This window comes from Eulemur rufifrons, chromosome 7 (genome assembly GCF_041146395.1).
Source record: "Eulemur rufifrons isolate Redbay chromosome 7, OSU_ERuf_1, whole genome shotgun sequence".
Classification (NCBI taxonomy): domain Eukaryota; kingdom Metazoa; phylum Chordata; class Mammalia; order Primates; family Lemuridae; genus Eulemur; species Eulemur rufifrons.
The window spans coordinates 65808900-65834641 of NC_090989.1; the positions used below are offsets into that span (position 1 = coordinate 65808900).

The 25742-nt window shown below is 44.5% G+C and overlaps 1 protein-coding gene and 1 pseudogene across 9 annotated transcripts in view; both read right to left on the reverse strand.

The window, feature by feature from the left end:
* Positions 1-98, reverse strand: LOC138388621 (small nucleolar RNA U13; annotated as a pseudogene).
* Positions 99-10125: 10027 nt separating this feature from the next.
* MYLK (myosin light chain kinase) overlaps positions 10126-25742 on the reverse strand; it is a 181978-nt gene continuing 166361 nt past the window's right edge. For 7 of the 9 annotated variants that reach the window (XM_069475118.1, XM_069475122.1, XM_069475116.1 and 4 more), the window contains 5 exons: positions 23694-23846; positions 20674-20797; positions 14490-14619; positions 12911-13042; positions 10126-10453 (listed from right to left, as the gene is read on the reverse strand). In XM_069475118.1, the coding sequence (XP_069331219.1) occupies positions 10203-10453; positions 12911-13042; positions 14490-14619; positions 20674-20797; positions 23694-23846 (790 nt within the window). In that variant the 3' untranslated portion in view covers positions 10126-10202. Of the gene's footprint in view, positions 10454-12910; positions 13043-14489; positions 14875-20673; positions 20798-23693; positions 23847-25742 lie in introns of those variants that run through there. The other 2 variants (XM_069475117.1, XM_069475124.1) reach the window with 2 other exon arrangements.

The following is a 25742-nucleotide window of genomic DNA, read 5'->3' on the forward strand; positions in this document are numbered from 1 at the left end:
TGTCAGATGGATAATGTGCTAACACAAGGTTTAAGGGAGGCACATCTCATATAGGCTCGTGAAAACCCAATTATCACACTTATGAGCTACAAAAGGATCAGTTTGAGATTTTTACTCTACTTGCAAGCTAACAAGTTACTTTGCCATATGTAAATATATGTATGTGTGTATATATATATATATATACACACACACACACACATACACACAGAAAAAAATATGAGGCTTCTGAGTCAGAAACAAAAACAGTTAATCCTTCAAGGCAAAGCAGCAGCCAGAGCAACATCTTGTGTTGGTTCCCAAACCCCATCCACACAGGGAGACTGGAGTGAGGGCCAGATGGTACCTGCACACCCAGTGGGGTGTGTTACAAGAGAGGAAGCCTGAAATTAGGAAACTCTGATCTTATATATAACTGCTGGCAATCTGCCCATCTTCCTCTCCAGAGAGAGGAATCTTATCTTTAGGATGTAAGCAAGTCTTCTCCAGGAGGGGAGGGAGAGTTCTTTATCTTTACTATCCTGGACCATCTCCAAGTAGAGAAACATCCTGGGATGTCTCCTTATGCAAATGTAGGAAAAGAGCCCGTTGGCATGGTAAGAGTGATGCCATTTTGAAGTGCAGCCGCTGTGATAACTGATGTTTGACTCCTGCATACCAAGGTGTTCCCATAGCATAGGTAACCCTTCATAAAAATGTTTATCTAACCTCTCCAATGGTCACATTTTCAAGAAAGTCTAAGGCATGACCAGCTGCACATGTTTTACCAAAAAAGCTTGGTATATAAAGGCTGTTTTCTGGAGAGCAGGTGCAGGAATCCTCTGTCTCAATATGGCTTCTGTTCATAAGTCCCTATTTCTTTCTGGATTTGTCTGCCCCTCTTTCTTGGGCCCCTCAGCTTTCTCAGCCTTTGGAGGTAGGTTTGCATATACCTGCTCACCATGGAACAACAAACATGCTTGAATTGGTTGTAAATGCTTTTGATCAGAGGACCTGAACCATGTAGAAAAGTGCAATGATCAGGGTAAATCATCTTCCAACAGTAATTCTCTGTGAAGGATAAAACAGTGTTCATGAAACTATTCTACCAAGTTTCCTCAGGGTTTAAAGAAATTTTAAGTAAAAAGTTTGGGTTAAAAATACTGCAGAGATGTATCTGACATGAAAATTGTTTAGAATATATTAAGGAAAAAAAGTAGATTATACATGGTATGTATTAAGATCTCATTATTATAACAATTAGGTATAGGTATATATCTGGAGGAAAAATCTGGAAGAGTGTATACTAATGTATTGATAATGTTTATCTTTGGGTGGGTAAGAACATCAGTTGTTTTAAAATGTTATTTCTGTTTATATGTGTTTTGCCTTTTCTCCAATGAATGTAGTGGTTTTTGTGATTAAAGTTTTCTCTTTAGCTGGGTGCAGTGGCTTGAGTCTATAGTGCCAGCAACCTGGGAGGCTGAGGCAGAAGGATTGCCAGAACTCAGGAGTTTGAGGCTGCAGTTACCTACGATGGTACCACTGCACTCCAGCCTGGGAGACAAAGTGCGACTCTGTCTCAAAAAAAATTTTGTTTTTCTTTAACTATATCAAAAACTACAGGCTGGGAGTGGTGGCTTATGCCTGTAATCCTAGCACTTTGGGAGGCCAAGGCAGAAGGATCACTTGAGGCCAGGAGTTTGTGATTGTAGTGAGGTGTGATGATGCCACCACTGCACTCTAGCCTGGGCAACAGAGTGCAACTCTGTCTCAAAACCACCCCCCCAAACCTCTTTGTCTTTCTGTCTTGTAATGAGAGTAGATGTCAGTGATGTGGGGTTTTTGTTTTGTTTTTTACTTTTTGGTTTTTTGCTAGTTTAGCTAAATCTTAGCTGTACTTAAACTGCTCCACAAAAGGTGGAGAAAAGAGGATGAGAGAAAAATAAAGCTATCAAGAGACAGCATGGGGGGAAAGTAAAGAGAAGAGGGGAAACTTAGGAGAAGCGACAGGTCTGGGGAGGTTTTTTGTGTGAAATGCCAATTGATATAAACTCCCTTACCTATGTCCCTTACAAGGTCAGTAAATTCTTTGACGTTTTGAGTGGAATTTTTGTTGGGAAGCTCAAAGAAAAGGAAGAGGAGACAGCGGTAATATGGATTACATTTTGGGTGCTGCCTGAGATCTTCAAACTAATGTGTGTACGTCTGGCTATATTTAGGATCAAATCATCACCTAGAATAGTGGTTCTTGAACTCAAACAAAAGTGATTGAGGATCCTAAAGTGCTTTTACTTATGTGGCTCATAACTATTTAACATTTACCATATTAGAAATTAAAACTAAGAATAGTTTCTATCACAAGAAAATCTAAGCCCTCAGAATGATGACATCATTACACATCGGTAGCCTCTGGAAAATTCCTCTCTGCATTTGTGAGTGAAAGAGGATGAAAAAGGCAAATAACAAGTTAGCATTATTATTAAAATACTGTTGACTTTATGTTCCCCCGAAACAGTCTTGGGGAGTCCCAGGAGTCCCAAACCACGCTTTGAGAACCACTGCCCTAGAAGGCGAATACTTTGCTAGGCAGGAGGTTAACTTCCACGTCTGCTCCGTGTTCTCTGTTCCTGTCTGGTATCCTGTGTGCACCTCTGCCAGCCCTCTTACCTTTCCTCTCCTATTGCTCATGGTCTTTTTGTTCTTTTCTTCTGGGAGAGTTCTATGTCTTTGTATTCCAAACTAATTCTTTGAATGTTTCTTTAATTTCTCCTTTTCGGTTTTTTTTTTTTTTTTTTTTTTTGCCTCCTGTTTTTCTTTTCAGATGTAATACTTCCTTGTATCTTTTTGAGGATATTAATTGTTATTTTCTTCTCTTCCCTATATGGTCTCTATTTCTTCCAAGTTCTTTTTTAATGTTTCTTGTCCTCTTTGTCTTTTGCATGAGAAGTTTTCCTCAAATATTTGATGGTAGGTAGTTGTTTGCCTGTGTTTAAGAGTGAGGCACTGCAAGCTGAAGATGCGTGTCTCGGTGGAGCCTGTTGACTGTGGGCCTTGGTGTAGAACGCTCAGAGACATTAGAGTAACCTTAACACCATCCGACAAATCCATGACATGCACAATTCAGTTGGATGTCATTTTAGTGTCTAATAGGGGTGTTGTTCCTACCAGAAAGAAGGCTAGGAAAACATTTTGGGATTCTAATGAGTCCAAAAAGTTTTCAACAGACTTACATAAGAATCCTAAGGATTCAATGGGATGGCCATAATTATTTTTAGAGATAGATGGGAAACACTATATACCTAAAGAGAACTGAAAACATGTAAAACCGATGAAGTGATGAAAGAAGTTAGCTACAATCTTATTTGCCCAGCAGTCTGGGTTCTGGCAGCCGAGCAGTGGGAGAGGGCTGAACTTTCAAGGCTTGGTATGCAGGCCTTGCTCTGGTCCCACCCTCTGTCGTGCCTGTTGTCCACCGTTCCTTGGCCTCACCAGTCCACTTTAAAAGACCTCCTTTTCTGCCAGGGCTGTGAGGTAGGACTGTCGGCTGGCCATGTGGGCTAGAGGAGGTGATAGGGGCATGCCTAGTTCCCTTAATTCTGTGGTAGGAGTCACCTGGCTGTCTGAGGCTTTCTCCCATGAAGATACTTGCAGAAACTTAAAAAATTAATTACCAGTTAGTGTATTCCCAAATTTTGTTGACAACTCAAGTCTACTGTATCTCCTCTCTCATCCTTTGCCCTTGTTGGCTTATGCCTTTTTCCCTTTCCTTTCATTTTAGTAAGGTTTTGGGTGAGACAGGAGGCAATGCAGGCGTTCAATCTGCCATGTAGGACCAGTAGGCTAGTCTCAGTTTAGCTGACATAGAGACAACTATTCTCTTTAGCACTCAATTTTTGTTGCATCATATAATAATTAAATTATGCAATTACAATGACAAGTACAACAGGCATAAAGAAGTTTAAGAAGAAACTCATTGACTCTTGGTAAATACGCAACTCAGTGGGAAGTTATGTGGGCGTAAATTAATTTACAGAGGGAATGAAAATTGTGGTAAATTGGGCAAGTTGGACTAAATGAAGATTAGCTGATCTTTTACTTTAAATAAATGAATATAACCAGCCTGAGCAAGAGTGAGACCCTGTCTCTACTAAAAATAGAAAGAAATGATCTGGACAGCTAAAAATATATATAGAAAAAAAAAATTAGCCAGGCATGGTGGCACATGCCTGTAGTCCCAGCTACTCGGGAGGCTGAGGCAGGAGGATCACTTGAGCCCGGGAGTTTGAGGTTGCTGTGAGCTAGGCTGATGCCACAGCACTGTAGCCTGGGCAACAGGGTGAAACTCTGTCTCAAAAAATAAAAAATAAATATAAGACATTCACTTAAGCGGGTGCATTATTGAACGTCTAAATGACTTGGCTTCTTGGACAACCAATTTAACTTTAAGAATCTAATCTGTCTTTAAAAATGCCTTGAGCAAGCAGATGCTTTTCTAGGTTCAAGCTGATTTCTGCACTTTGACGTGGGTTGTATTGACTTGTTCAGACTGACCTGGATTCTGGACCCATATCTGTCCTAACTTCTAGTAATCCCCGCCTCTGCCTTGAACTCCTAGTTGGATTTTGACCTGCTTTAACCATCAAGACCTTGATTTGCCTCTATGAGTCCATACCTTACATTCCCTTGAGGCTCCCTTTCATAGGCACCTGGGAATCCTTCAGGGCAAACCAGCTGGCCCTCCTAGTGCCTTCCTCCTCTGCAGGAAGTTGGTTTCAGTGTCTCTGCTCTAAGCCAGTTACTCTCTCTTTGCTGTTCATCTTCTGAAATTCTGATATTTTCCATCTGTCATCTCCCATATTTGTCTTCATATCGAAGGGTTTATAGATGTTTTTAAAAAATTATTGGCTGGGTGTGGTGGCTCATGCCTGTATTCCCACCACTTTGAGAAGCCAAGGTGGGAGGATCACTTCAGGCCGAGTTCAAGACCAGCCTGGGCAACATAGTGAGACCCCCGTCTCTACAGAAAATTTAATAATTAGCAGGATGTGGTGGTATGTGCCTGTAGTCCCAGCTACTCGGGGGCTTGAGGCAGGAGAATCACTTAAGTCCAGGAATTCAAGGTTGCAGTGAATTGTGATCATACCACCGCACTCCAGCCTGGGGTGACAGAGTGTGACTCTGTCTCTTAAAAAAAAATTACTATCGTTTTACTATCAGTTTAATGAGAGTTCTGAGGAGTACAGAATTACTGCTTGTCTTCAGTAATTCATGTTTGGCCTTCTCTCTACTATGGTAGCTTTCTACTTCCTAAACCCTCAATCTCCTGGTTCTTCTGAAAATAGGAGCCTTAATTTTAAGCTTTCTAAACAACTTGAAAAAGGTAGTTAGCTTTTTCCTAGGACTGCCTAGCAGAACCCTATTTGTTCTGTGGTTAATATGCAGTCAGAAACAAGTCAATGTGAATCAGCCTTTGCAAATATCAATTAAAACTTGGAGAACATTCGGGATAAAAGTTAAGTGTGATTAGAAATCTCCTCTTGACTGGAAAGTAAGACTCACAGGGTCAGATGAGCTTCTCTCCTTTGACTGTGAAGAAGCCGGTATTTAGGGACTGGGACTTAAAACTTTTCCTTATGTAAAATGGTGTAGTATTTGCATGTAACCTACACACATCGTCCTTTAGAGATGATACTTTAAATCATCTCTAGATTACTTATAATACTTAATACAATGCCAACACGTCACTTCTTTCAAATGGATTCAGTATAGTACTAGGTGCACAGCAAATTCAAGTTTTGCTTTTTAGAACTTTGTAGAATTTTTTTCCCCAAATATTTTTTACCTGCAGTTGTTTAAATCCATGGATTCAGAACTCATAGATACAGAGAGCTGATTGTATATAACTTTTTCACATATTTTTTTTTTCTGTAGAAGTTTAATCACTTCTTTGAGAGTAGAGACTATTTCTGACATCTTAGCATCTCTGAGTGCCAGAATAGGGGCTTAACAAGAGTCAGGTGCTGTGCATGAGCACATTTAATCTTCATATCAACCAACGAATGAGGAACTATTGTTACTCTAACTTTATAGACAGGAAACTGAGGCACAAATTACATAGCTATAGTAAAAGGTAGAGGTAAAAGATAGTAATTTATTTTATAAAGGGAATGAAAACAACCAGCAGTTAAAATTTTAACATTGTTCCCAAGCATGAGAGACTTCTTGGGGGGGGGGGGGGTTGTTTGTTTATTTATTTATTATTTATTTATTTATTGACAGGATCTTGCCGGGTCGCCCAGGCTGAAGTGCAGTGGCATGATCACAGGTCACAGCTTCGAACTCTTGGGCTCAAATGATCCTCCTGCCTCACGCTCCCAAGTAGCTGAGACTTACAAATGCATGCCACAACATCCAGCTATTTTTTTTTTATTATTTTTTGTAGAGCCAGGGTCTCGCTGTGTTGCCCAGGCTGGTCTCCAACTCTTGGGCTCAAGTGATCCTCCCATCTAGGCCTTCCAAAGTGCGGGGATTACAGGCGTGAGCCTGGTCACTTTAAATTCCAATGGGAAGGGAGTTATGATCAAAGCCAGTTGAGGTTAAAATGACTGTAGCTGTCAGGGTGGCCCCTCCTTCCTTTTGGATTGTGTTGACAAAATCCTGCCTCAGCAACCCTGTCTCCTCTGCATCCGCTGTACGTGTCCCCATAAGGCGTTCCCCTGTCTTAAATGTCTCCAAGTTCAAAAGACATTGAAGATTTTGTGAGAGGAGACCAGGCCAGGAGGGGAAGAGTTGCAAAATAAAAAAAAGAAAAAAAAAAAGGAAAGACATTGGAGATTTTGGCCTTGTTGGTTGTCTCATATCACAAGGAATCTGATAGTTGCTTTCGACTTGCAGGACTATTTAGATTTTGTGGTGAGAAGCACAGAACTGATACTTTTAAAATGTCTTAAAAAATAAAAAAAATACATATGAATATAAATAATGAAGAATACCTGAGTATTGAGTCTGTATGATCCAATACAATTGATGCAACTATAGTATAGATCATACTCTATAGACTTTCACAGAAGCTTTTAAGTTTTAATTTCACAGTAATTTGAAAAGTGATGTGCATAGTTGAGGTAAAATTTAGAATTTCTCTTATCCTCCTAGTCCATCTAGAGCAGTGCTAATAGAACTTTACAGACAGTTCTACTCTGTGCTGTCCAATATAGTAGCTACTAGTCACATGTGACTACTGAGCATTTGAAATGTGACTCACACTGACAAAGTTTTTAAAATTTTAATTAATTTAAATTTAAATACCACTTGTGACTAGTGGCTACCATATGAGTCAGCACAGATCTAGAATGTGGTGATGACCCTGTATCAGGATAGTCTAGGTTATGTTGCAGCCACAAAGAACCCTAAAATCTTGGTGGTTTATAAGAAAGGTTTACTTCTTGCTTGTGTTATGTGCTCATTTTGAGTTGGCTGAGGACCCAGATAGATAGAGCAGCCACCCTCTCACATGCTGCCAGTCAATACCGGGAGCTTGTGTCAGCACTTAAACACTCTGGTCCAGAAGGGGCACACATCTGCTCACAACTCACTGACCAGGATTGGTCACACAGTCCCACCTAACCAGGAAGCCAGGAGAGAAACCCTAACTGTATACCAGGGGGCAGAGAGTCTCAATAATGACTGCTGCAAACATTAGCCCCCCCCCATTCGAAATACAGAGAAGGGGTTCCAGGGATAAAGAAAGCAGTACTGCGTGTGTTTTCTTAAAAAGTGGAGAACTGAGTTTCTTCAGAATTCAATTATCCATTACCTCCTTGATGCTCATTAGCACAGATTTATCAAAAGCAGGTAAGATATGAAGCAAAAAGCAAATTTCAAACATTTTGATAAAAAGAAAAAGACAGTCTTTATACAAACATAGAGCTGACAGCAGTCAGCATGTCTTGTTAGTTACACATATCTCTTAATAAGATCTGCAATGTAAAGAATAATCAATGGATTGTTTTTTATGTTTGTGATGAAAATGAATGGAAGTATATTTGTTATTTTTTCTGGTGCAGAATATATATGCTACATTTTTTACTAGCACGGAATAAAAATGGTCTCAAAAATGTCATGTAGATTTTAGCATTATGAGGACCTGATACTATAGAAGACATCCTTCTATAATAGAATGTTATGGTACCAAACTGATGCTTGAGACAATTTTTGAACTAAATGTGTAAATTAGGCTACCTATATAAACAAGAACCACGTAAATCATTCTTTTTCTTAGTAAAACATAACCATATAAGCCAATTCTTCACATTTATGGAACACAGTGTTTGTTTTTCATGTGTTTCCAAGATGGATCTGTGTACTCTACAACTGGTGGCATGGAAAGAAAGAGAAGTCTGCAAAGATTGAACAAACAGCATGCACTGTGGTATCCTTTATTTAAAAATTGTGAGCTAACTACAGTTGTAGTGTTCTCATTTACCATTCTGATGGTATAATAAACTGAGAGAACATTAACACAATTTCAAGAAGGCATCAGCCTGTAAACACACATATATACCACACACACACACACACACACACACACAACATACACACACACACAAGGATTATAGTCTAAACACAAAAGTGTTGGGAAAATAGCTTTGACTACTCTAAATCAAATAAAAACCCTTTATTATAATAAACTGTGGCAATACTGTGGCTAATATGAAAAATATTGTAACTGTTTAAAAAGCAAAAAGGAAAATACTGGCAATTTGAAACTAGCAGCAAAAAGCAGATAAAAATAGAATCAAAGATAACATAAGACTAAGATAAAAATTCTAATGTTGATACTGTGTAGAATTGCACTGAAGTAATTTAAAATTGGTTCTTAAGGAACTACTAAAAAGTCCCTTGAAATACTAAATTGCTTCACTTGACAAACAGTGGAAAAGAAAAAAAGTATTTGGAATGTTACACACACACACAGGAAATGTATTAGGTATATCAATTATGATCTTTGTTTATGATCTTCAAAAAGTTTTATAAAGAAAAAATTTAAGTGCCAATGTAGTGAAAGAAAGTTAAAAATCCCTAAAGATGCAAGTCTGAGTGCATTTATCAGGTCTAAGAATATATGTCAAGGTTGGGGGCAAGGCTTGATTGATGCATATTCAAGAAGAAAAATATCGTGGAACCCATAAGATAGCTCAAGTTCTTTGGAGAGTGTTGAGAATGAAGATATATTAAACTCAGACTATCTCAAAGGAGATTCCAAAGTATGTGGAGTTCTACAGCTTTTCAGTTGAAATCCATTTTATAGTGGCCAGTAAATAATTAAGGCTAACTTTTCAGCAAACTGGTTTTTCCTACATTCAAACACAAAGATCTTTACCACACGTGCAGAGCTGATGTTCTATAAGAACACAAATACGAAACCTGGTTTAAGAAGAAAAGCAACATTAGCAAGGATTTTGTTTCCATGGGTTCTTAACCAAATATCTGAAGCTGCTAGACATTTGCAAAGAGGGGACAAGTTTAGATATCCCACTGATTTTAGAAGAAAGAAGACTTTATTTTCCTAAGGAAGCCAAAGTCCTTCATGAGCAGGGACCTGTCTTCTGAATGTAAGAAGTAGAATGTTCTTAGTGCTTAAGGTCATATCAAGTTCAGATCCGGAAAAACTGGCTGGTGGAATGGGGGAGACAAATGGAAAGTCTGAACGTCTGCAGCGTACTTTGGAATAAAGTGTGCCTCATAAATTAGAATGGCTCAACTGCTTTCAGAATGAAGTGCAGCAATACTGGAGAAGACCCAGTTTTCTGGAGTCAGGAGCTGGGAGAGAGAGGCTTTCCATCGCTAGGGACTCTCTGGGCTGAGCTGTGGCGGCAGGGTCAGAGCCCTTGTTTTGGCCTTATTTTTCATTAGTGCATTCAGTTGGGGAATATATGACTTTGCCCAGATAAATTTTTCTTTTGGTTACTTTCTCTCTAAAATCAGTTGGTCAGGCAAGTTACTGGTGATTTCCCTTAAATGAAATCTAGCTGCACTAAGTATCTTAAGGTGCCAGCTAATTCAAATTAATGCCCATCAAGAACTGCTGTTGCTGAAGAATCAACCCCCAAATGACCTAACTAGGTAATCTATCACACTGGGTGCTTTTACTACCTTGAGTTTTCTGAGTTTAGAGAAACAGTCCTTTTAATATGACTTATAACGCTTCTCTCTGGCTTTGTTCACTCTTCCTCTTCTTCCTCTTCCCCTTCCCCTTCTCCTTCCTCCATGGTTTCCACAATGAGCTCTGCTGTACAGGTGGCTTCTCCAAGACTGTTGACGGCCTTGCAGGTGTACTTGGCATCATCATCCCCGCAAACATCGCTAATAATTAAAGAGCAGTTCCCATCCTCATCGTAGTCTATCTGGAAGTGGCGGGACTCCCTGATTGACTGGTCATCTTTGAACCAGACGACCTCAGGGTCTGGGTATCCTGCATCACAGGGAGAGAACACAAGTTGCAGAAGTTGTTACTCAAAATTTCTTATCAATTTATGCAAGCAACTCCTAAGCTACCTCGATTGATTAAGGGGGTCAAGGAAAAAAATTATGGTGTTGGCTTTCAGCATCTGTTTTGATATGTACATTAGAATATGAGTGTGTATTGTAAACACTAATATGTCAAACCCCAAATAGAATATTTTAAAGTTGTCCCATTTTCCACCCATGTTGGACTTGTACCAGCCTGTAGTCTCAGCTACTCAGGAGGCTGAGACAGGAGGATTGTTGAAGCCCAGGAGTTTCAGGCTGCAGTGAGCTACGATCAGTCATGCCACTGTAGCCCTGGTGACAGAGTGAGACCCCTGTCTCCAAAAATAAAATAAAATAAAATAAAATAGTAACTTAAATAAATTAAAAATAAGAGTCAAAACAAATATGAACAGGGGATCTTTTTGGGGTGATGGAAATGTTCTAAAATTGGACTGTAGTTGTGGTTGCATGACTGTAAATTTACTAAAAATAATTGAACTATACAATTAAAATGGGTGAATATTATGGTATATAAATTATAACTCAATAAAGCTGATAATAGCTATATAAAACATAAGTTAGAGGAGTGGTTATTGCTAAGAAAAAGAAAGCAATGTCTTAGTCTGATCAAAGCAGGTAATGTGCTTATAGATAACTGGAAATGGGCTGCATTGATTAGCCTCACTTTTTGCATCAGTTATGTTTCTGCAAAGTTCAGCATTAAAAAATATAAAACACACACACACATATAAATACATATGTATTTTAAAAGTGTATATGTACATATATATACACGTGTCACCAATATTGTACACATATATACACACATACTTTTAGAGCTATACTATATATTCCAACTGACTTGCTCTTAAATTTTGGAGAAGTATTTTTATAGGAAAAAAGATTATAGCCCCAACCAGAATAAAAACGATGCATAAGAAATTAAGAATTCTAACATTGTTTTTAAGTAGAACTTTGTTTTTATCAAAACAGCATCGATATACTTTAATTTCTCATCAGAGCTCCAGGGAAAAGTTATACAAATAATAATGATACAATCCCAAAGAAAAAATTAAGTACAAAGATGATAAGCACTGTGTTATTAAAAAAATTTAAAAAGACAAAAAGGAGAGAACTTCAGAAGCCCCGAGGGCAATGGTGATGGTGAGGGTTACAAGAGTGGCCCAGGGCTTTCGGAAGAATTCCCAGTCTGAGAACCTTCACATCATCAAAGGCAGTACCTCTATTTTTTCTTTTAATTGAATGAAAAAAAGAAAAAGATTATGGTAGGCAAAGTATTTACAAGGCACTTTGATAATATAAAGATGCAGGAGAAAAATTGCTTTTTCATTCCTAATTTTAGGTTATTTCACTCAAAACACATTGGAGAGAGTCACATCGCTGGACAGTCCCACAAAGTGGGACGCAGTTTGTTCTCACTGCTGGACTGTGCTATGTGGCCTTGGAAAAGTTGCTTAACAAACTTCTGTGCTTTATTTCGTCAGACCAAAATGGGAAGTGACCCTCCACCCTAGCTGGCACGTGAAAGTCACAGACTTGTGAAGCAAAGTGGCCTTTCTCATCTTGCCCTTTATCTTTCTAGAATATTGCAATCTGTGGGAACTGAAATGCCTTGTGTCATCAGCTTTCCTCATTTCTCAGGTGCCATGGCAGGATCCCTTTAAGGTGCCTTGAGCTCCGACCACTCACAATCCTGTGTCGGCACTATTCCTGGCAAACGGAGAAGCAGCATGGGGATGATGGCGCTGAGTGCTTTGTCCCAGGTGCCTGGATCCCACCTGGCTTGAGTCTGAAGTCACATTGCATGCTCTCTCTCTGCACTTGCCAGTCCCATAACTTTTCTCTGTACCCCTTGACATCTTTAAAAAACTTAAGGTTTCCCCTTTTCACATATGTCGCCTCACAGAGTCTGCTGAGCAGCTCGTGGGTCAGACATCATCTTGCAGGCAGGGGCTTCAACTCTGGAGCATGAGATCACTCACCGCCCCAGGTCACACAGCCTGTGGGCGAGTGGCAGGGCCGACTCCACGTGCTGTGCCCTTTGTGCCAGCCTTTCTTTCAGAGCCTTTTGTGGGCAGCACTTCACGTGCTTCTCAGTGGCTTGCAAAGCTCATTTCATCAAGTGTGTTCCATAGTCTATGGATAAACCATTTTTACACTTAGGCCCAGCAGCTGGTGTAAGTAGGTGAAATATCAAATGTGCCCTGGGTGAGTCCCTGAAGGGCACTAGCCTCCAGGAGCGGGGAGTGGAGGGAGTGGCCCCTTAAGATCAGCACCCCTCCTGCAGTTTCCCTCAGGCCTGGCCGTTCCTGGCTGCTCCAGGCTGCAGGGAACGGACAGGGCCCTGCCTTCCAGCCACAAACTGTGCGTGGTGAGCAGAAGCACAGCTACGACTTACCTTCAATCTTGCAGTCAAATCTAGCAGCACTTCCCTCCACAACTTCTAAATCACGAATGGTCTTAGAGAAATAGGGTTTCACATGGGGCTTTTCCTCAGCGACAGCCTCAAGGAAAGCTTGGGACACATCTTCTAGAAGACAGGGAAGAAGACCAGGTCATTTCTTCATTTCTTGTTCTCTCCTCTCCTCTCTAGTTTAAAAGAGCTAACTTTAAAAAAAAAAAAAAGTTGCTATAATTTAGCAAATACTGCAACTCTTTTCTCCTGGGGACAGGTTGGCCCGCTGCCAAATGGTTTTTGGCAGAAGACAGAAATGCGCCCAAACTGAGGAAATACTCAGCCTCCCGTCCGCCCTTACACTGACACATTGGAAAGGGAAGTCATCTTTAAAAAAGATTTCTGGCTGCATTTCATGCTGTTTTGGGATTTAGTTAAGGATATCTGAGGACAGAACCTCACCAGCCTTCCTGGTCTCGGTCCCCCTCTGCCCTCCTCCTACAGCAGGTCCTTCACCTGCTCCTTAGAGGGGAGGAGCCAGGTCCTACAGCATCTTCCACTTACCGTAGTTGAGTTCTCCACACTCACACTGCCTTCCCGTTGTGTGACTGCGGACCAGGATATGGGACTGGTCCAGGGGAAAGCTGTAACTTGGAGGGACTCCTATGTCCTCTCCTTTCCCTTCAGGCTATTTCTGGGTCATCTGGGGAGTGGCAGGAGTAGCTCAGGAGGGACCAGGCCCATGTGCTGCAGACTCTGTCCCTAGCTGCAAGAAAGCTCCAGAGCTGCCAGCTACTGGCCTCACCAGTGACCCTGCCTTTGTGCACCAAAGGGATCTAGACTCAGCTTCTCACCTGCTGGTACAAAAAGCACCAGGCAGTGAAGGATGGAGGGGGGTCTCCGGCCAAATGAGGCACCTCAAGAAGAAAAGGGCCAGGCGCTGCACGCACCTGAAGCAGGAAGAGGCCGAGATGGTGGGGGAGGAACTAGCCCTGGGTCTGTGGGAGGGGCCCTGCCAGTCACGGTCTGCCCAACTCAAATGGCACGATTCAGCAGCATGAACGATGCCAAAAGAATATGGACTATATGAGTTAATTTTTGTTTAAAACAAACCCACAAATTCAGTAGAAAATAGGATATTAAAAAAATGTTATACAACTGTATATGATTTTTATTTTTGCCTATCAGTATACAAGTACCGCTTTTGTAATAAGAAAAAAGGAAGCTTCTAATAAAGTCTTGGTTAATTCTTATAAAAAATATAAGGAAAAGAATAGCTGAGGTCAAGATAAAATAAATAAGTCACTGGAAACAAAGATTAAAAAAAAAAGAAAGAATAGCTGAGGTCACCTCGTTCTGTTAGATAAATACCAATTTTCCCTATGAAAATAGGTGAGCCTAAGGTTAAATGAATAAAGAATAATTACTAGACTTAGTAATTGTTGTCAGGACAACCCAAAAGTATTTCCAAATTTATCCTTGTAGGGTGTATTAAAAACACAAGACAAAACCATAACCTCCAACGCCCCTCTGTCCCCTAACCCTTTCTTTCCTACCGACTGTTGGGGAAAACCCTCCTTACCTTCCGATTCTAGTTTTTCTGCATTGAGCGGGCTGGTTGGTGACCCTGTTGAGGATTTCCTGCCGCTGAGCCCTGAGATCATTGCCATAGAGGACAGTCTTCCAATGGCTCTCACAGCATTGCCCGTTTTCTGGAAAATAGACACTGGGGTTGGACTCCAGCGGCGTCCCCAGTTCCAGCCCGCAGTGCTGGGGGCTCTGAGGAGAAGAGCCCAGCCCAGGAGGAGCGGCTGTTCCCGGAGCGAGGGCCTCCGAGCGCCGAGGTCCTGCCAGAGGAGTGAGCCCAACCTTGCTCTGCTCAGCACTATCAGCGTGTCAGAAGATGTTCGGAGAATGGAATGGGGCCTGGAACTGATGTGTGCGTTAATGTGACTAAACAAGGTCAACATGAGACAAAAACCCTTTCATACTGTGCTTTAACTCCCATAAAAGGGATAGTTTATATAAAGCAACTGCAGGCTGAGACAGCTCGGAGACTTATTGCTGACTGGGCCTAGTGGGGCTGTTTCTCGTAAAACAATGCCAGCGACAGGATTTTAATTGGTCAAAAGAATCGTTACTACAGATCACATAAGTCCTGATGCAAAAAAAAAAGCTTTCTAGCTTTCTGTTGACCTTGGGCAAGTCACTTAACCTCTCTGGGCTTCAATTTCCTTCTCTATGTAAAGAGGGGCTTGGACAAGATGATCTCCAAAGTCCTATTTAGTTCTGTTTATGATTCGGATACTTAAGAGATTTTGGGAAACACTCTGGCTGGCCCCAGCACAAGTCTATGACTGTGCAGTGAAATTCTGGAGGGGTGTTCTTCTATGGTGCAAGCTCAGGCACAAAAAAGAAGCACCCAAAGAAATAAAAAGCAATGGCATTTTGCTTTTCTGACACTAAACTTGGGACAGAATAGAATTTCTCCTGAAAAGGAAAAGAACTTGAGATGTGATTGCTTTGCATTGTGAAAATTCTACCAAGTGTAGGCTTGAGGTCATGAAATCCTGAACGATGTACAGAGATTGTATCTCTGTTTCTTATCTTTCAATAAAGTTTCTCACCCTTTTTCTAAGGTCAATGGGAATGACTAAGGTAAGAAAGCTAAGGCACAACCAAGTCCTTCCACCCCTGCACCCAAAGCATCTTTTTCAGACATTCAAATGCTGTGCATCCAGAGAGCAGATGTCACCACGGACTGGCTACTTGTCCCCTTCCGAGAGAGGAACGAAGCAGCCTCTTCATAGGCATATGGTTTGCATTCACTCATTGGACCTCAAACTAGGCCAGCAAAACCATTTTCTCTGAATTCACTTCACATGCTCAAGTATTTCAGTAAAGCCTCACAATTTCAGACTAGCTGAAAGCTGTCAATAGTATGCTTCAGTATAAAGATTATTTTGAAAGTAAAGAACTTCAGTATGCTAAGGAATCGTATAAAAAATTGTGTATGTGTGTGCACATGTGTGTATGGCTTAAGTGGAGACCTACTGCTGCAACGATGATCACTTTAGGCCCCTGCCCCTTCTTCCTGCAGACTGTTCTCACACACTTTGGACAGATATTCCACCTTGCTCTGTTCTCTGGCCATCCGTTCTTGCACAGCACTGTGTGGTGTGGTAATGCTTCTGGTTTTCTGCTGCCACGGTGAGGCTGGGTCACTGGACAGAATCCAGGCAGCCCCAGGTGGAGGTGATGAGGAAGACGGTGAGAGATGGCAACCGACCGACTGCACTGTGTGCAGAAACACCGTGCCCCTGCAGAGAATGCCCCTGCAGACTGAGGTCACTCGGCAACCTTTCATGCTCTTCTGGGAGAGGCTGTTACTGATGCCAAGGTTTGTCTGTTTGTTGTGCTCACTGGAGTGTGGAGAGACCCAGCTCTTCCCACGGGAGGTTACCCTGCTCTCAGGAAGGGGTAAGAAGTGGTGTCAGCTAAGGCAGCCCTCCCTACGGGAGTCAACGTCAGACCAGCCTACTTTCTAATCAGCCCAACTTCAGACTCTGCCCTTCTCGCACTCCATTCCCTTTATCCAGCACAGATGGGTTTGCCCTGGGGTGGCTAGGAGTCTCTAAACTCAGAGGGTTCATTCCCAGTAGGGGGCAGGTTAGCTCTCTAACCACCGATTGCTGGGTGATCTTGTGCAAGTCAGTTCCCTTCAGTGTCCTTGGGCCAGAAGATTCTGATCTCCTTGCTGCTCTAGTCTGCTACAGAAAGACTGTGATTCAGACACATGAACGTGTAGCAGGGAACACTCCCCATAAGCCATGGGCTCTCTAATTCCAGACACCTGCATGGTACTGATTAGGACTGTCTCCACTTGTGTGGTGCAGAGAGATGATGTCTTTTCTTGATTTTAATTTGTAACAAAATGACTAATATGAAGTTATCAGAATGAGGCAAACAAATGACTCATAATAGTTCAGAGGAAGTAGCAAACATATGAATAAATAAGTAGGCCTCATGTAGGGGGGAATTTTCTAGCAGATAGAGATACTCAGCATATATTTCTAAAACAGGGAGAAATGTAAAAAAATTCATGATAGGAAAAAAAATCTAAAAACAATCTACATCAGAATTCAATCTTTGGAAACTGATTTGTGAAAAAAAAATTGGTAAAGTTCTTTGTCAGACCCTTACCTATGGGAATTTTATTTTCTGACTAACCAGCTCTAGCACAAGCTCATACATGTCTTACTCCTTACATGATAATGTCATTTGAAGATTCCAGAAATATGTTAAATATAAAATTTCCACCACAGAACTATTGTCTTGCACTTGGTCAAACTCCCTCTGTGTATTTGTAGCACCAAGCACAATGTGTGACAACAGTGGTGATTTCTCTACATAGGAACAAAATAGGGAAATGAAAAAAAAAATGAGTGGGCTCTGGTTTTCTCATCCTTGAAATGAGACAGTTGACCTGGATTGTTGATTTTCAATCTAAGTTGTATCTAAAATAAACATGGAAAAAATAATATATCTATATCTGTATGTTCTAGTACTTCCAGTTTCATGCTTTTGAGCTGAAAATTGGTTGCTGCTTTACTGACCAAGACCTTTGGAAATTTTTGGAACATCAAAACAGCCAAGTTTCAATTCTCTAATTTCCATCCTTGTTTTGAGAAAGACTTTTTCTTGTTTGAAGGCAGTTACCAAGGCCGGGTTCCTTGTCCCTGGTAGGCATTAATTGGAGACTGTACCTCCCCCAAGCTTGCAGAGCCAGGACGGCCCCCCAGGATTAGGGTCTTTCAGTGCTAATGCCAAAACAGTCCCTGGCAAACCAAAGCAAGCTGGTCACCCCACACCAGCCAGCCATCAAGTGCCCCCGCCCCATATATGCCAACAGCCCCAAGATGACAATTTCCTCTGAGCAGTAGATACTATCCAAATGGCATGGCCAAGCACACTTCGTGCTGTGTTGAGTCTAACGCTTTCTCCCCTATTGCCCTTAGTCCATGCCACTGGTGGTTCCCAAAAAATAAAGACAGTTGCCCCTGGGCCTCCACTTCCTAGCTTTGCTTCTGGTTTGCATGCAGAAGCCCGGCTCTCCTGCCCACTTACCTACCCCCGTTGCTATGCCTCCCTAACATGTCTCTGTAAAATTCTTTTCATACAAGTTTAAAAGATATCTTCTGTCAGAATAACTTCATTCCAAGGTGAATAACATGATTAGTCATCTATACCTATCCTGCCTTGCTTGCAGGGATCTGTTCCCATGTCACTTCCGTCCTCCCAGGGCTTTTTATGAAAACCACACCAGAACAAGAAGGCACCTCCTCTGCGCAGCTGCTGGGCGCCCTGGGCCTGCCCTGGCCCTCTTCCTCTCCCACCGCCCGCCCGGCCCACCGGCCCCACCGCACAGAACCTTGGCCGCCGCGAGAGGGAAGCCCTGTTCTGGGGGAGCTAAGGTCCCGGAACTGGAGTTAAAACGTAGAAAACATTTTCCTAAGGAAGCAATGGAACACAAGATGGTCAGACACGGCTGAACCAGGGAAATGATGCTTCAGGGACATTACTTGTTGAATGGGATTTTGAGGACTACTTTTGTGTGCAATTTTGTGAAACCTGACAGCTGATTTTGTGGAAAAAGCATTTCCAGATGCTGCCACCTGTATTAAAATAGGACATTAAGGTTCCTTCTCTGAATTCTACCCTTTCCCTCTCTCCCCCTTCCAAAAGACTTTATGGCTAATAACAATGTGAACACGAAAAAAAAATTAAGTGATGAAAATATCAGTACAAATTATGGTTTCCTGACTGACCCAGCTGAAGGATTCCATCTGCCTCCTCCCCACCTCCTTATCTCTCGTATCCCCTGGGCACAGGCGTCCTGGCGCTGGTCCTCCTGCAGTGCTCCGAGGTGACGCAGCTCCCTCCTCAGGGGACGGCCCGTCCCGACACCAGCTGCCCTGTCTCTCCAGAAGCGTTTCTGTGAGGTCTGCTGGCCACAGGCTCATCAATAAAGCCAACCTTTGATTTTGTGGACCCTTTTTGTTTTTGTCTTTTTAAAGAACAGTTGCTACTCTGATCCTAACAGCACCAGAAGGTAAGCAGCACAGGTGTCCCCCCGCACTGAGGGCGGCCACGAGACCCACCTAAACCTTCACACGAGGGCGCCTAACCGAGAGCCAGCTTCCGCTACAGACGAGCCCGGCTGCGGTGTGCTCGGGACGGCAGTCCCCGAAACCCCGCACTGTGGTCCCTCTTTCACCTCTGCCCCCTCTCTCAACCTGTGTGTGAACCTTTTCGAGGAAACTGTGGTTTAGTCACCCCATGTGGCAAATGACCAGTGTTCCAGTTGTCCCCGAAACAGCGATTTCCTTTTTCTCTGCACATAGGCAAGGGCTCAAGGCCCCCGGGGGCCCTGAGTCTGCATCTAAAAACCTCTGCTCCCGTCCAGCCCACCCACGAGTGGTCCAGTTCCCACCCCTGCGCCTTTCCTCCCCCTGTGCTGTCACCCACCCCTTCTCTGTGTCCTTGCTCAGCTTCCGTCCCTAACTTCACGCTCCTGCCCCCGGGAGCGTTTCCTCATAACCACAGCCAGCTCTGGCTGCAGCCTGCCCCACCGTCCGGTCCGCACTTATGGAGTGGAGCGCTGCTCTGCCGGCTTAGAATTCTCGGTGTGCGTCGCGTCCTTCACGCCCACTTGCTTCGGTTCCCCATTACACTACACATCCCGATACAGAAACCATGTCCTCTCCCGTAGCCCAGGAATTGTTTAACACTAATTGTGATGATAAAAATAATAAAATAGATGATGATGGTGATAAGTACTCTATGGTTCTGGACAAGGATTTTATCCATCCTGTTATCAGAGGCGGTTTTGTGTTAAGCCTGTGCACTTTAGAACCAGGCTCTGGGTTTGAATCCTGCCTTTTCCACCTATTAGCTGTGTGATCCCGGGTAAATTTCCTAACCTCTTCTCTGCCTTGGTCTGTCTGTAAAGTGGGGACAATAATAGTACCTGCCTCCTAGGATTAAAAGACTTAGTGCACAGAAAGTGCTTTGAATGGTCCCCGACACATGGCCAGCCTCAATACCTATTAGTGACCGGTATGGTTTCTGAACACTCACTGTGTGGCAGGCATTGTACTAAAGGCCACATGAAAATTATCTCATATAATTATCACAACAGTGCTGTGAAGTGGGTATCGCTATTATCCCCTCTTTACAAACGAGAAAACAAATCCACAGCAAGGTTAAGCCACTTGCTAAGGACACATAGCTATTAACATACAACCTCCCTAGAGGGTGGGGGCCATGTCTTTCTCTCTGTCTTCGTAAGGAAGTGGTAAGACCATCACACTGCCTTTAAGGAGATCACATTCTCCCGGGTTGCCAACGAGACCTCAAGGTGATGTTGCTCATCCCTAGCCACAAAGACAGGAAACGTCCGTGGCCTGACCTGAGTAAGGGCCAGGCTGCGAGAAGCCTCCCCTACCGATCCCTCTGGGACAACACTGAGCAGGATCCGAGGGAGAGCTGTAGTTAAGAACACAGTGTCCCCTGAGAAAGGGACTCAGTGCCCAGGACTAAGCAGATCAGTGTACCTTAATCAGCTGTTTAAATTAGTCCCAGACTGTTTTAGAAACAAATATACACTTTCTTGGAGTGAGGCCAGGGCAAACTGGGAATAAAAGTGGCTTGAATAAAGAAAACAGGAGGGACAACATCCTAGTCCAAAGTGACCCTCGCATTACCTGCCATTTCCTCCTGGCCATGTATTTCTTCATCCGGTCCTTGGAGAGCTTCTTGGCCTCCATGTTCTTGGTGTCTTTCATTAGCCAGGGGTGCTGGAGGCACTGGGTGCAGTCCAGGCGGTTTCTGATGGAGGCAGAGATCAGAGGGTTTCTGAGCAGGAGGAGACCTCACAAGCCACTGGCCAGATCAGAAATGGGGGCTCACCTGTCCCCAGTCACACGGGACAGAGGCCAGGGCTCCCTACTCCCAGTCCATCCCCCGTGACCAGGTCGCCATGCTCTCCACCTTTTTCCTCTCTTGGTCTGTCACACTGACTAGGCCCAGCACAGCTCAGTGTCAAGAAGGCCTAACCACCAGGAAAGCAACTTGCTCTTGGGGTCCAGGAAGAGTACGTGCTGCAAGGCTGACATGTCTGGGGAGGGCTGGCACCATATTCCAGGGTAGGGGGCAATTCCATTGGGCACAGGAGGGCTGGGGCCCATGGAGGCCTAATCCTTCTGTGTCCCTGTCTGGAGTGGAAAGTGAAACACTAGGACAAAACCTCTGAGAATCACTGAACTTTCATGTCTTACGGTGCGGTGGAGTATCCGGTTTTTCCTGTTACAACTCAAGTAAGTATGTCCTACATATAGCCTGTGAATTTCAACAACCTTAGAACTGCACTGAAACTTGTTTAATCCTTCTGAAAGCTCTGGGGATCTAGAAATATTTTAGGGCCATCACCTTAATTGTCACAGGACTAACAAAGCCCAAAGAACCAAATGGTAACATAGGTAGAAAAATGACTGGAAAGCAGTGTACAAAATGTAGTGATCTTTAGATAAAGGGATTATGGACAATTTAAATTTTACCATATGCTTCAAATCTTCTACAATTTGCATGTATTACTTTTATAATAGAAAAGGATTTTTTAAAAGTGCTGATGGATGGAGATTTCTGGTTGAAGAGATGCTGGGTATAAGAGTTTATGGGGGCTGGGCGCGGTGGCTCACGCCTGTAATCCTAGCACTCTGGGAGGCCGAGGTGGGCGGATCGTTTGAGCTCAGGAGTTCGAGACCAGCCTGAGCAAGAGCGAGACCCCACCTCTACTAAAAATAGAAAGAAATTATATGGACAGCTAAAAATATATATAGAAAAAATTAGCCGGGCATGGTGGCGCATGCCTGTAGTCCCAGCTACTCGGGAGGCTGAGACAGGAGGATCGCTTGAGCTCAGGAGTTTGAGGTTGCTGTGAGCTAGGCTGACGCCACGGCACTCACTCTAGCCTGGGCAACAGAGTGAGACTCTGTCTCAAAAAAAAAAAAAAAAAAAAAAAAAAGAGTTTATGGGAATTTAGTGTCTTGATCTATTTGAATATGATCAATTCTTTGTTGAGTCCATTTTATGAGCACAGAGGGGCCCAACACAGCCTGTTACTGAATTAATTCAAGGTCAGATGAGAAAATAAGGTGTATACACAATAGCTCATTTATCAACTCTTCAGTGAATGAAGCTTGGTTGACAAAAGCCATCCTTGGACAAGAATCACTGGAGGGAGGGTTCCGTCTCCTGAAGCACCTTGGGGGTGGGGGATCCCTCACACTGGAAGGGACTCTAGACTCCCCACAACATCCTCATTCTCCTTGGGTTGTGGCCATTTCTGATATAGGCTGTGACAGCAAAAGTCTAGAAGACCTCACTGTAAAGGAGTGTGAAATGTAGCCTCTGGGGGAGTTTGGTCCTGAGCTGGCTAAAAAGGACCTAGAAGAGGGTGGGTAACAGGAAAACCAGACCCAGCTGTCTAGGACACTCTCCAGCATTGCCCCTGTAGCAACTGCGTTCTGCTCTGATGAGCGTTTTCCCCAGAGGGGAGCCAGGTGCAGCCTCACTGGGCTGCAGAGTCACCTGGGGAAGGCAGAGCCTCCTGCAGCCCTGGAGGAGCTACCCTCCAGCCAACCCTCCCCTTCTCCCAGCACACCAGCCGTCTCCGTCACCCTTCTCAGGCAAGGCTACAAGTGCTCCCTGGGATTGCCAAACTGCTCCAAGCTCCTGGGTGCACCTGCAGCCAGGCCCCGCCTCATCTAGCCACCGAGCTACAGAGCGGGTGAACTGCCACCAGGCTAGCTGGTCTCACCTGACACCCCACTGCTCCCTTCCCCTGGGCAGCTCTCTCCAGGGTGCACAGCCTCTCTCACCAGGACAGTCCTCACCAACACATCCTGTCTAGCCACACCCCGGGCCCACCCTCAATCCCACCTCCTGGCTCTGGTCCCTTTCACTGCCCTTTCCCCACAGCTCAGGCCCAGGCACACTGGTCTCCCACTGTTTCCGACTATTCTACCTGTTCACCCACTGTCCCCTCAGGCAGCCCCAGCGTGCAGAGGTGGGGAACCTCACAGTCTACACTGCTGGGGACTCGGGATAGAGATGGAACAGGGAGAGGGCTAGGCCAACTGGTCTGGGGTCACAGCTTCCCTTTGGGCAGCGTTAGAAGGCACTTGGCCATATTCAGGCAGGCAGTTCTTAAGGAATTTAGATATGAAAAACACCCCAAGCCATAATAATCTGGGGACATGATCAGGAGCCACATATAGGTTCTAAGGATGCCTCTGACACTGCTCCTATTGTTGAGAGGGTGCTTACCCTGCAGCCCTTGAAGAGGGGCTGAGGTTCCAGCAGGGCTTTGGCAGCCCACAACCAGAAAATAAAAGGGGTGGTCATTATGCATGCAGAACAAGCAGCCCCACTGCCTGCAACTCCACTGGTCAAGTGTTGCTTTCCAAGGCAGATTTCTGTGCTCTTTCTAAAGATGAACATAGTGTCTAGCACCAGGGAGCAGGGGCCTAGGAAGACCCCCTTCCCTCCCCACGCACACTCAGGCTGGGTCCCTCACATGCCCGCCCTCCCCTCCTCAGGGAACGCCAGGACTGGCCGGAGCCGCCGCGGAAGAGGCAGCTCCAGCAGGCAAAGGGAATCTCTGCCTCCCAGCCCCGGTGCAGAGAGTGGGGGAGCTGCCAAGACTGGACTCTCAACTCATTACTTCATATCTTTCTTCAGTAAATTGCTGATAAAATCCTTGGCATCGTCGGAGATCTCATCAAACGCCTCGTCGTCGAAGTCCCAGGTGGCTGAGGTAACATTGGCTAAGGTTTCGTTATCGTTGTCACCCATGAAGGGGGAAAGTCCACTGACCCTGGGGAGATAAGAGCAGGAAAGCAGGGGTGAGTGGAGGAGAGTGGGAAGGCCCCCCAAGTGAGTGCTGAGGTCCCAGGTGAGGGCCGGCAAGCCCCCCTGTGCCCCCAAACTCACGCCGTTGGTTCTGCACCTGCCTTTCCTCCACCGGTGGAAAGAAGACAGGGTGTGGCTCCCCACAGGCTTCTGTGGCCTGCCTTTTCTCAGTGGCTCACCACACTTTTGGGTTATCACCTGCCTCTTGACACCACCTGCCTGGGAGGCTGAGGTGGAGGGAATTTGGTTTAGTTTATGGACTTCCACAGGGCACACAACAGGGCTGATATGCCCCTCGGTTCTTGTCCTCTATGCGTCCCCCAAACCCAGGACAGAATCTTCCCTAAGTCCCTTCCTCCTGCACCCTCTCCATGGACCAGTCATGAGGCATAGCGAGCATCACTGCACCCTTTTGTCCCCTCCCTCCCACCTCTTCTTTGTGCACCTTCAGCTCCAAGAAGAAAGCCCAGCACACAGGTGAGGCCCAGCAGGTGTGAGCCCAGTGAACAGACAGACTTTGGATCAGCAAAGTGGGTTCAGGCCCCTGAGACATTTACACCAAACCAGAAAGCTTCCCTTCCAGGTACTGGGGCAGAGGAAAGAGCATATGTAGCCCCTTCATTTGCTGGGTGGCCTTGGGCAATCGCCCTCATCTCTGCGTCACAGTTTCCTCCTCTAAAGTGGAGAATCTACTACTTCACTTAAGGCGGTCGTTCCTTCATCATCAGCATCATCGTGATGGCAGCAAACATTTATCAAACATTTACCATGTGCCAGGCACTGGGTCAAAAGCTTAAAATAGATGCACACATTTAATCTTAATACTGTCCCATGATGCAGGTAACTCTTAAAATGTTGTCTTACAGATGAGGAAACTGAGGCACAGCACAGGGTCAGGTAACCTGCCCAAGGTTCTCAGCGCCAGTGAGATTCCAGGCCTCTGTCTTCAGAGCCTGTCCTCTTAGCTGCTACACTACACTGACATGTCCATGAATATTAAGGAAGTTGCAGTGCAGCTCGAGGCCTGGCCACAGTAAGGAGGCCCTCCCTGACCTGAGCCACTGCACCGTTCTCTGGGCTCCCTCCACTGCCTTAAATCACTGTCTGTGATCGCAGAAACGACTCATTTACCAAGAGCTTAAGCCAAATAGGCATGGGAGGGTAAAGGATCTCAAAGCCGAATAGCCCAGACCTGTGGTGGATAAGCCTCCCCTCTCACCTTTGTGCACCTCACCTTCACGCCAGCAACCCACCCCCCCTTTCGCACGGACCTAGGGCCAGCCTCATGGGTGTTGGACCTGTGTAGCTGCCCAGAGTCCCACCCTCAGATGAGCCCCATGCTTGGTCTGACGCTCTGCTGCTGTCATCTTGAAATGCTTACTAGTGTTTGAGCAAGTGGACATCTTTTTGATTTTGCAAATTACGTAGCTGATCCTGTCCTGACCCCAGCTGAGCCCCCTGCGATGGGTCCGGGGCCCTCATGCCATCCACTTCTCAAGTCAGGGCTTCACTAATGTCCCTTCTCTCAAATCCTTATGAGTCATCATCATACACAGCAATGTGCTAACACTGTGGTCCCCAATCCCCGGGCTGTGGCCTGGTACCGGTCCGTGGCCTGTTAAGAACCAGGCCACACAGCAGGAGGTGAGTGGTGAGCAAGCGAGCGAAGCTTCATCTGTATTTGCAGCCACTCCCCATCGCTGGCATCACTGCCTGAGCTCCACCTCCTGGCAGATCAGCAACGGCATTAGATTCTGCATTATGGTGAGTTGTGTAATCATTTCATCATATAATACAATGTAATAATAGAAATAAAGTGCGCAATAAATGTAATGTGCTTGAGTCATTCTGAAACCATCCT